At 38.6% G+C, this 12069-nt stretch overlaps 1 protein-coding gene across 25 annotated transcripts in view; it reads left to right on the top strand.

The window, feature by feature from the left end:
* The window catches only part of DTNA (dystrobrevin alpha), a 343774-nt gene that overhangs the window by 262696 nt on the left and 69009 nt on the right, over positions 1-12069 (top strand). For 18 of the 25 annotated variants that reach the window (XM_075920737.1, XM_075920736.1, XM_025180859.2 and 15 more), the window contains 2 exons: positions 6830-6910; positions 9191-9280. In XM_075920737.1, coding sequence (XP_075776852.1) covers positions 6830-6910; positions 9191-9280 — 171 coding nt within the window. The remainder of the gene's footprint in view (positions 1-6829; positions 6911-9190; positions 9281-12069) is intronic. The other 7 variants (XM_025180861.2, XM_025180858.2, XM_025180845.2 and 4 more) reach the window with 1 other exon arrangement.

Raw genomic sequence — 12069 nt, 5'->3', positions numbered from 1 at the left:
AACAATTGGAAAAACGTTCCAAAGCAATTAGATATGCTGAAATGATTTAATAGATATTTATTTTAAAATACTTCTCATGAAAAGCGCTGCAATCATTCTAAAAAAATGTCATTCGTTTAACCACCTCTATCATGCTACTAACTAAAGCAGCACAAGTGAAAACCATAAAGTTTTATTTGGGTGCTGTATGACTGAGTTCTGGTGGGACCACACTTGTCATATATGTGGCTGTTGTTTCACATTTACTTTTGCCAGTACTGAATGGCTTATGTAGTGACTACAAGGAATATGTGACAGTGTCTTTTTTAGGCTGAGGGAATCCTCTCTTAGCCTGCTCATATGTTTTAAAAATAAATTATACTGCTGATTATATTCCTTGTGTGGTCATTATGGGAGTTTTCCAAGGCAGTATGGCATTCCCTTTTTTTCAAAATATGAGATGTCTCATACAGATATTTAATTTAATGATGGTTACAACTGATAATCTCTTAAAATAAATGTACTGCTCTATGATAAGAATGGAATGGTTGCATATTGTACTAAGAAACAAAATCAGATGGATTTGCTCAGATATCGTGGTGATCAGTATGGTATAAAAGCCGAGATGCATGGATGGATAGATAATAATTTCACATGCAGAAACTGGGCATACTTCTGAGGGATAGAAAGAGAGATCGTGAAAGTGAAATTAAAACCTCCTCTTTGTGCTATGTGGAGTTTTTCATTGTGGGACATTGAAATTAGCCCTAGTAGGAAGATCTACCTGTATTCTGATATGAGAGACAAAGTAGATGAAGTAGTATCTTTTCCTGGGCCAACTTCCAACAACTTTGTCCAATAAAACCTATATTTCCATGCCTATCTTGTCTCTCACGGGACCAGCATGGCTACAACAACACTGTAACCAACTACAATGAAAAACTTTTTTTTAAATAAAAATCGGTTTCACAGCATGATTGTAGTACCCTACAAAACACTCTTAACATCTTAGACAACAGATAACATGCTGCAGTAATAGAAAATACTGGATTATTATGAAGGAATTCAAACAAAGGCAGAAAAGGGAAAGATATAGTAATTGAATAGGATCTTTTCCAAAATCTTTGCTGTAAAATTAGGACTTTGCCTTCTTTCTAAATATATAGATATAATTTAGTGTGAATGAATATTCAGATCAGAGACAATCTATTTTGTTTAATGGCACAGTTTCTGCTTAGCCTGAAAGCAATATGACTTTATTGAGTATAATGGTACATGAATGAAAAACCTTCATGGATATGGCATGATCTACAGCGTAATTCACATAAATTAACTGAGGGGGAAAATATGCTATAGTAACCCGTTGAGAATATCTTCTTGCTGGTATGAATTTTATTTTTAAATATAATGGAAGATAAAAGGTATCAAGAGAAACAGATCTGGGCAAGAATCCAAGCAAAAGGAGTTTTTAATAAACATTTAATGGTAGAATTCCTATGATAAAAGAGACCTCTTTTCTCAAGAGTTGCTACTTTAAATAAGGACAAAGACTTTCTGTAGTGATATGATTTATTTAAAGGTAGTAATCCTCCTTTTCATTGTTCTCGTCTCACCATAGAGTGCACAAAGAGCTGTCTAATTTTTCAATTTTATGGGCCCTACTCAACATTTCAAATTAAAATTGCAAGACAAAACATATCAAATATACACACTTATAAACTATTCACAATGATGCAAGAAATAATCAATAACGTGTGTGATGATAATCTTAAAGAAGAAATCTTATGACCTATGAGAATTAAGCTGATGCCGGAACTTTTTGGTGGGGTTTTTATGTATCGTAAACATAATTGCCAACTAAAAAGAAAGCCCTAACTATAAAAAGATTCAATTATATTACTTGCATGATGGTGAGATCATTGAGTGTACTCAGCAATAGTCTGGCTTTGCTCCCACTGAAGTCAGTGAGTGTTCAGGTTGGACCTCACTTGTCCAGCCCCCTTGGGACCTGAGCAGTTCCAGACCAGGGAGTTTGCCAGACCAAGGGAGGTCAGTGCTTCCCCACTGCCAGCTCCTTTCCCTGAGGCTTCCAAGGCTGGGGCAGGCTCTCTACCATGCCAACACTGGCCTACCTGGGGCTCCCTGTCCTGCTGTGCCCGCCTGCTGCCACGGAGGTTCCCCAGAGTTCCCAGCCAGGACCACCTGGCCGCTGCTGCCTGGGTTCCCTCGCCAGGGCCACTTGGATGCCACTGGCTCTGTTGTTGCCAGGAATTCCCAGGCCATGGCTCCCCCAGTTACCATCTGGCTCCACTGCAACCAGGGGCTTCCCAGGGCCCCCACCTGGCACCAGCCTGGCAGCCCCACTGCCACCATAGGTTCCCTGGCTGGCCCCGAGCTCTCCAGCCCCTGCCTGGTGGTTCCTGGCCCAGCCAAGCAGGTCCAAACAGGAAACCCAGCCCCCATGTGCTCCTAGCTTCTGAGACTCTTTGACCCAACAACATCCATGGCCCTGCTGGACCACGGATGTTGCCAGACCAGAAAGTCCTGAATTTGGGATGCCCAACCTTTATTACCATTTACTTCAGTGGAAGCAGATTTAGGCCAGCACCGCAAAGTTTTGGAAATCCCATCCACAATTTTGTCATTTAGTATGCTATGCCCCCAGGGGCATTCTGTGCCAAAAAAAGAGATTTCTGTCCACATTTTAAAATTTTGCAAATTGCAAAAGCAACACTATGTAATCACACCAGTTTCAGTTATTTTGGTAATTTATTTCAAAATGCCCAGCAGCAGGTGTTTCTCTAACAATACAGACACACAAAAATTCCCCCAAGAGTAGAGTTATAAAAATCCCTATGACATCCCAATTCCTGTTTCTCTGCCTTCCCCCCTCCAGAATCCAACCCCTCTCCCCTCAGAACCAGCCTTGAATCCCCCCAGAACCTAGATAACCATTCCCCATACCCCCAGTCCATATAATCACATCCTCTCCTTGCCAGAGCCCAGTGACGGGGTCTCCCAGCTAGATACCTACAACTGCTCCCCCACAGAGTGAAGCTGCAGAGTGCCTTCCAGCCCAGATACTTGGACCACTTCTGCCCAGCCACAGGTCATCCCGGTGTAGCCACCTGTCCATTCTGCTCCCCCGAGTCCAGTCATGCTTCCCTTCCCACACACCCACCTCCTCCTCCCAGAGTCCAGTCATGCCCCCCTGGCTCATAAACCCCCCTCCTACCCCTCAGAGCTCAAAGATGCAGAGGGAGAAAAAGCCTAATGCTGGGTCTGGGTCTTGTGCAGATTCCTGAGTGCTGCTGTCTCCTTCCCTCAGGGCATACAGGTTATTGTAGCTGCCGGGAATCCTCTATTTATACAGCCCTATATGGATACAAAATTATGTGTCTGCATCTGTATCTACAAAAATGAGTCACAGATATCTGCAAATTTGCAGGGTTCTAGATACAAAATGTATATCTGCACCCCTATCTGTACCTGCAACAGTAATCCACGGATATCTGCATCTATAGATGTGGATACCCACGGATAGCTGCAGATTTGCAGGTCTCTGCTCTAGCTCCTTCACCTTCCCCCAGCAGTTTCTTCTATGTGTGAGCTAGATTCTATTGGAGCCCATTTGTGTGGGGGAAAGGAAATTCTGCACACACAACATTAATTTCTGCCAAATTCTGTATTGCTGAATGACACAGAATTCCACCGGGAGTAATGTAATAGGCTTGGGAGAATTTTAATTTTTGTTATAATATTGACTGAAAAATTATTGATGTTTTATATTTATATTTGTTTTTATATTTTTTATTTCTATCTATTTACATTTTTACAGGTGTGGGAAATTAAATGGGGTAAACAATAATTATTTGATGAGAAATGTGGAGATTTAAAAAAATTAAGCTTTGTAACCATTAAAGCACAAATTGTCTACATCACGTGACAAACTATACAACCTAAATAACTTTGTCAAACTCCAATTAGTTCTCAAGCATCATTTTTCTTATTTTGCCCATATGTAAATTTCTATTATTATAGATGGAAATATTTTCATTGATTTGTATGTGTACAGTAAAATTGATACTTACAAACATTTCTAATCTAATCCTTCCAAGCCTATATATAAAGTTGTGTGAATATCTGGCATATGTTTATTTCCTTGCAGTATCAAAAAGTAAACAAAAATTGTTTGAGGGTCAAGTGAAATGTTCTGTTCAACCCAAAATAAGATGTTTCATTTTGGATTTTTTTTTCAACTTTTAAAAATTACTTTAAAATACAATTTAGGTATATATTAAAATGAAAAGTAATTTTAAATAAAAAATCAAAACATTTCATTCTGAAAATGTTGAAGTGAAATGTTTGATTTTTTCCGTTTTTTTTTCTTTTTTTACTGAAATGTTTCAAAGAATATCACTTGTTTGTTTTGTTTTAGTGATACTGTTGCATTTCATGGTCAACCTCTGTCTATCCAGGAGGTAGTAAATTCCATAATCAGCTGCAAAACTAAAAAAAAGAAAATATTCATCCAAGATTAGAATTTGTCCTTGATTTTTCTAAAAGGTCTGCTATACATAGCTGTCTTACACCAAACAACCACTTTGTGTATTTACACACACACACACACACACACACACACACACACACACTGTTAAAACTGAGCTTGAGAAAAGTGATGACAAAAACACAGTTGCCAGGGAGCAGTAGCTTTAAGGAGCTCAGCCTGACAAATCCTGAATTGGTTTCAATACCAGTTTTCTTGATATGAAAATTGACAAGAAAACAATGGCCTGTTTTTATCCAGATACATTTCAAAATGCCATTTTCATTAATGGTCTCTCTTTTCAATTTCATTTGGGCTGCAAAAGAGATACGTGGTAAGTATTTTATTCTCCTTTAGTTTGTTTTAAAGGAAACGAAAAATTTGTAACGAATCTTATTACATCTTCATTGTTGATCACAGAATGTTTAGCAGAGTCCAGCCTTGAGTGTGTAGTTACCTTTGAATAGTCCACTGTTTTCATTACCCAGATAAAAAATGAAATGCAGCACATATATAACTCCCATGTAGCTGATGTGAAATGCTAATACTACTGTTCACCACATAAAATTACAGATGAAACTCCCAGGCAGTTAGTATTTTACCAATTAAATGAGATCAGATTATTTTTCATTGGTCAGAAAGATTTGCTATTCACAGATTAGTAGGTACAGCCTCCTATGCTCCTATAAGTGATTTATAATTTTGATTTGTTGCTGAAACAATGCAAATTATATGCTCTTTGGGGGCAGAGAGAGTCTTTTTGTTATAGGTGTAGACAGTGCCTAGAACAACAGGACCCTGGTCTATGACTGGAGTTCCCAGTTGGTACAAATACTAAAGGAGAATATTATTAGTCCACAGTAGATTTTCTTGATGTTTGATGCATCACTTCTCAGAATGGAAAAGAAGTGATGGTTCAACATGCTGCTTGACTCCATGTGTCTCATTTTAAATTTGAAATACACAATTAGCACTCTAAAAGAGAACACTGTATCATTGATGCATCTGACAACACTGTGAGGTACAGCAGTAAGACTCTTCCCATAGAGAAAGAAATAAGGGTACTAAGAGATGGAAGGACAGGATATAATCCTGGCCCTACTGAAGTCAGTGACCAGACCTGGAATTCAGTGTCTCACATGGGTCACTAGCCACAGGCTAAGGGCAATAAACACATCTCCATTATAATGAAACAATGTGAAAAAGAGTTCATTTAATTTAACACTGCTTTGATCAATATAGGTAGTGACTTCCAAGTCCTCCCTTCAGAATTCTCGCAGCAGATTTTGGAGGTTGTATATGTTTGTAATGGCTTTAAAGCAGAAGTGGAATAATATGATTAGATTTATAATGTGTTTCCCATCCACCCTTCTTAGACAGGTCTAATTTGGATTTCCCCATTATCCTGAGGATTGAAGCACAGCTTGGTTTTCTGGAGACTGTTATTGCATCCTGACCCGCACTCTTACTAGTCCAAAAAGAGAGAGGAAATTGTCACAGAATTGACAAGGGTGTTTTCCACTTGAATATAATCCATTTAAAACTCAAGTTAAATACAACTTCAGGTACTGCACCCAGTCCATAATCCCCCTGCTGACCCTTGTATTTTAAAATCACATTTTCCAAATCACAAGTTTTCCAAAATGTTTTCTCTCCCCCTTTGCCATATGAACCTCCCCTCCCCCCGCCACACACACACAAATGTAAAAGAAAATGTCTATGCAAAGGAAACCACAAAGCAAGTTGTACACTGTCAGCTGTCAAATACCTAAACTAAAAACTGCAAAAAGCTGAGGAAAATAATTTTTAATCTCCATTTCAGTAACAACAGTAAGTAAACAGTATCAGGCAGAAAAAGTCACTCTTAAGTTGTGTCCTTTTAAAGTGGTTACAGTACATTATTTTTTAGTCAGATGTGTCTGTGTGGGTTTAAACACTGTTGACAATGGTTCACTATTTTTGCAGTAATTATATTTTATGGAGCAATTCAGTGGACTTGGTAAATATGCTTCACAATAAATTGTTTTGCCAGAGTAGGAAAAAGAATCAAGCAAATTGCTCAAAATGTGACTCAGAACCTATAAAAAAATCTGATTTTGTCTATTTCTCAGTCCTGCTATGGCTTTTCATTCCACATTTTAAAAAACACAACCCTTTAGTTTGGAGAAAATTGCTTATTTATAGCAAAAGATATTTTCTGTCAGTTTACCTTGAGTAAGAATATAATTAATCTCTATGTGTAAATGTTGCTGATGATTTGTAAAATACAAACACAATATAATTAGCTATTTTGTCTTCTTTTAGGCCTCCCAGACCTGTAACCAGCATGAATGATACACTGTTCTCTCACTCGGTTCCCTCAGGAAATGCTTTCACAAACAGAAGGTGAGTGTTCATCCTTCCTTCCTTTAAAGGAACTCACATGAATGGAAAATGAATCCCTGATTTTTAGGGTTTTTGTGTTTTACTCAACGAAAATGTTGGTAGAACACTGTCTCAGCAATATTACAGCCTTTTGTGTATTGAGTTTCAGTTATTCAGATGAGAAGCCTACATTTTAAATGTATGCTCCTAAATTTGGGCACCCAGTTCTAAGCTGGCATGCTTACGTGGATGCTACATTGCACGTTTAGATGCCTAATTCTCATTGTAATTGCTGAAATGCAGAGTTGGGCACCTTGATTTAGATGCTGATGTTTGAAAATAGGGCTTCAGATCCTAAGTGATGGGCAGGGAGTACAAGTTGGGTTAGCAATTTAATCTACTAACTTGTCATCTTTGGGGATCTGAGTTAAAATTTCAACTATATCACATATGGAAATGAGCTTGATGTTCTAATTTAGATCTTTGGAAGATAAGTTACAAAAAAAACCCAATTTCTTGCATTTTTATGATGCTGTATAACTAATCTATCTAAATTCCAAATTCTGTGTGGACTTTATAAAAGTTAGCCAGGATAGTTTTTATATAATATAGAGTATATTTAGGATATATAGATATCTCACTTATACCCAGTGTTCACTTGGTACTAACTAGAGATGGAACTGAATCAAGACCACCTGGAACAAGCAGCCCTGAATTATGGGGACGTTCAAATCCAGATCCGAACTTTGCAGCGTCATTGTAGATTCACAAGTTCATTTGTAGCATTCACTGCAAAGCCTTGCAACACAGAATATCAAATTGAGTAAAACAGCTGCTACATACTGACTCAGTCCTAAGACCCAGAAATGTGTATTAACAATTGATAATGCTCTGCAAATATGCTAATGATATCAAGGCTTCTGATTGTCCCACATATCTAGCCCGTAGAGGGCAGAAGCATGTTAAGCCACTGTTTGGAAAGATGTTGAAACATTCCTTCACTTGTTATATAAATCAAATATTCATTAAAGGCCACAACAAGGAAAGAAGTGTCTTGAAATAGAATGGCCCTTTAGGAAACAAAGCAGAAAAGAAAGTTCTGAAAACATCATTCCTAAAGAAAAGGGGTATGCAACCACATACACAGTTATATATGCAGGCAGTCAAAATATGATTACAGCATGTGCTACCAATTAAATATTTCACAGAACAACCTATAAGTAAATGCTCATAGTTAGGATACTGGAAGGAGAAGTACTCCTTGCTCTGATGGAGAAGGTAAGCCATTGTATAACCTTTGACTGTGTCCAATTGAATTGTTCTTGCTTGGTTTAAGTGCTGCGGAGACTTAAAACTACCAGTTATAATCTTGGTAACATGAATATTCACGGTTATTCTTTCAGAACCAAAACCAAAGACATAGTACGCCCCACTGTAATATAGTGTGAAGAATAAAGATGTGCTCCCCTAAAAATTGTTTTGTTACCTATACACTACCATTGTTACTAAAAAATATGCAGCCACCAAGAAATCACAATGTTCAATCAGCAAAATAGTATGATATAAAACAGGCACCCAATCAATGATCTTTAGTTACAGTACTCAAAGTGGTTTTTGATGTGCTATGTTCCATTCTACACAGAAAGAATTACTGATACTATTTTTAGTTTCTTGTCAGTTCATGTCATTGTCTTTAATTATCAGGATCAAATGAAGTCACATTTCTGGCACTTTACAATTCCTTTTCTCCTGGAGGGATTGTCCTTTTATACATGAAATCAGGATTTATCAATAGAAAATTTCCTGTAGGGCAAGGGTTCTCAAACTTTGTGATACCGTGACCCCCCTCTAAGTTGCTCGCAACCCCCCAGGGAGTCGGGACCCATAGTTTGAGAAACATAGCTGTAGGGCAAGAGGTATTTTAAAAGCCAGAGCTCTAGATAGACAGACCAGTAGATGGGTAATATGGTACCTTTCCATTGTGAAATGTTCTTGTAATACCATGGATATCCCTGGTTTTTGTAAAGTTAATAATGCCATGAAATGTAAAATAATATATATTAAGCCTCTTGTAACTTGTTTGTTTTCCATCCCCCTAATTTGTTTAAGTGCAATGCAGCTTATTCTAAATATTTTTGTTTTCAGTCCCAATTCTCTTGAATCACATCTTTTTATTTTATTTAAAAAGACAGTATTCTATTTAAAATGGTTGTGATTTCAAAACACTGAAACCACTGTCAGCATGCTGCTCTATGTATTTGCATAGGATATTAACAAGGTTTCATTATTTGAATTATTCAGGTTACTTGAGGGTATAAATATAGCCAGTCCTGTAGCTGATGAGCATTCTCTTATAAAGCTGTATGTAAATCAGCTTCACAACAATTCACGGTCAGTATGAGAGCACTAAATCACTAATCACTGTAGTTCCGTAGCTGATGCACTAAATCATTAGTAATTTTGCTAAATTGCTAAAGATATTCTTAAAGGGGGATCCTGTAGGGATAGAGGACTTATGTGGTTTTAATTAGACAAGACTTTGATTAAACTTCACACGGGCCTTAGACTTTGCAAAGCTTTCTTGCTTTTGCATAGCACAAATCTTTCAAATGTTTTAATAGTTTTACCAGGGATAGGAATATGTACTAGACGTGGGTTTTGTTCAAACCGCTGCACACCTTTGCATTTCCATCTTCACTGTGTAACCACTGCTTTTCTACATTCAAAAGAAACCTGAAAATAATAACTTGAAAACCATCCCAAATTTCACAGTGAGGCTGCTACTGGTGATCACTTTGGATCAATACAATAGCCCTTCTCTCTCTCTCCCCCCGCCCCCTCTTCCCCACCAACCTTCCAGTGCAGCAAACAGGAATACTTTGTGCTCCTTGTCAAATTGGTCCACAAAGAATCCTCATCGAATCCTAGGGCTGAAAGAGACCAGCCCCCAAAGCAGGGCCAACCCTAACTAAATCATCTCAGCCAGGGCTTTGTCAAGCTGGGACTTAAAAACTTCTAGGGATGGAGATTCCACCACTGCCCCAGGTAACCCATTCCAGTGCTTCACCACCCTCCTAGTGAAATAGTTTTTACTAATATACAACCTAGACCTCCCCCCACTGTAACCTGAGACCAATGCTCCTTGTTCTGCCATCCATCACTACTGAAAACAGCCTCCCCATCCTCTTTGGAACTTGAACTTTAGAAGTTGAAGGCTGCTATCAAATCCCCCCCCCCCCCACTCTTCTCCTCTGCAGACTAAATAAGCCCAAATCCCTCAGCCTCTCCTTGTAGGTTAGTGGTCCAGCCACCTAATCATTTTGGTTGCCCTCTACTGGATCCTCTCCAGTGCATCCACATCCTTTCTATAGTGGGAGGACCCAGAACTGGACACAATACTCCAGATGTGGTCTCAGCAGTGCTGAATAAAGGGGAATAATCACTTCTCTAGATCTGCTGGAAGTGCTCCTCCTAATGCACTCTAATATGCCATTAGCCTTCTTGGCTACAAGGGCACACTGCTGACTTGTATCCAGGTCCTTTTCTGCTGAATTGCTACTTAGCCAGTCAGTCCCCAGCTGTAACAATGCTTCAGATTCTTCTGTCCCAAGTGCAGGATTCTGCACTTGTCCTTGTTGAACCTCATCAGATTTTTTTTCAACAAATCCTCCAATTTGTCTAGGTCACTGTGAACCCTATCCCTACCCTCCAATGTATCTACCTCTCCCCTTAGCTAAGTGTCATCCTCAAATTTGCTGAGGATGCAATCCATCCCCTCATCTAGGTCATTAATAAAGATGTTGAACAAAACCAGCCCTAGAACCAATCCGTGGGGTACTCTACTTGGAACCAACCACCAACCAGACATCATTGGCAAAATGTTGGTGTGATCTGAATTCCATTGAAGTCAATGGGAGTCTTCACTGAAGTCACACACTGAGCTTTGTTTTGGGACCAGGAGTTGGACCACCACACCCCTCTTCACTGTTCCCTCTCATTTGAACAATCCGAACGAGACTTTGCTTTACTTGGTACAAAAGAAGGAAGTGGTGCAGACAGGCAAGAAAGACTAGTTTCCCAGGTCGTTTTCTGCATAGTCACCTCTATTATTAGTCAGTCCTTGATCATTAGTTATTCTTCTATTAGAAAATATTTATGCTGAGATGCTAGTTTTTGAAATACCATTTCCCCTGATTCATAGTAGAGCAATGATAGTGTTGTCACTCATCCTCGGAGGTTTTGTTATTATTGCCCTGGTAAAAACAACAAGGAGTCTTGTGGCACCTTAAAGACTAACAGATTTATTCAGGCATAAATTTTCATGGATAAAGCCCATGTCATCAGATCAATTGTAGTGCCCTAATAAATCTGTTAAGGGTATGTCTACACTTGCACCCTCTTTCGAGAGAGGGATGCAAATGCAGACAAGCAAAATTGCAAATGAAGCGCGGATTTGAATTTCCTGCACTTCATTTGAATAATCGCGGACAGCCTCTATTTCAACATACCCAATTTCGAAATAATAAACACTGTGTAGACGCAGATATTTCGGGAGAAAACCCTTCTTCTGAAATAACCTTTATTCCTCGTACTACAAGGTTTACCGGTTATTTCAGAAAAAGAGTTTTCTCCCGAAATAACTGCATCCACACAGCGTTTGTTATTTCGAAATAGAGTATTTTGAAATAGCAGCAGTGCGCGATTATGCAAATGAAGCGCAAGAAATTCAAATCCACGCTTCATTTGCGATTTAATTTGTCTGCATTTGCATCCCTCTCTCGAAAGAGGGTGCAAGTGTAGACATACCCGAAAGTGCCACAGGACTCCTCTTTGGTTTTGCAGATTCAGACTAACACGGCTACCCCTCTGTGACTTGCCCTGGTAAAATCAGTCTTTCCTATCATGCATCATAAAATAGGTTTTTATAATTCTGTTTGCAAGTCTGATGGGTTAATACTAAATAGTTGGTGATTCATGTCACAATCAAAATTGTTCAGACTAATTATTGATTCTCTAGTTGATCGTAATATCCCTAAAAGCTAGCTGAGCCATGTTTTCCCCAGGGTAAAATTTGTGATCGCTTTAATCTGTTTTATGGACTGGTTCAACAGCTTGGGTAACTTTGAAGAAAGATTTTCACACAAATAGAGATCATTTTTATAAAAACATTTTCCGTATTC

Source organism: Pelodiscus sinensis, chromosome 2 (assembly GCF_049634645.1).
Source record: "Pelodiscus sinensis isolate JC-2024 chromosome 2, ASM4963464v1, whole genome shotgun sequence".
Taxonomy (NCBI): domain Eukaryota; kingdom Metazoa; phylum Chordata; order Testudines; family Trionychidae; genus Pelodiscus; species Pelodiscus sinensis.
Note: the sequence above shows the minus strand (reverse complement) of the source record. Positions and strands in the feature narration are given on the sequence as shown.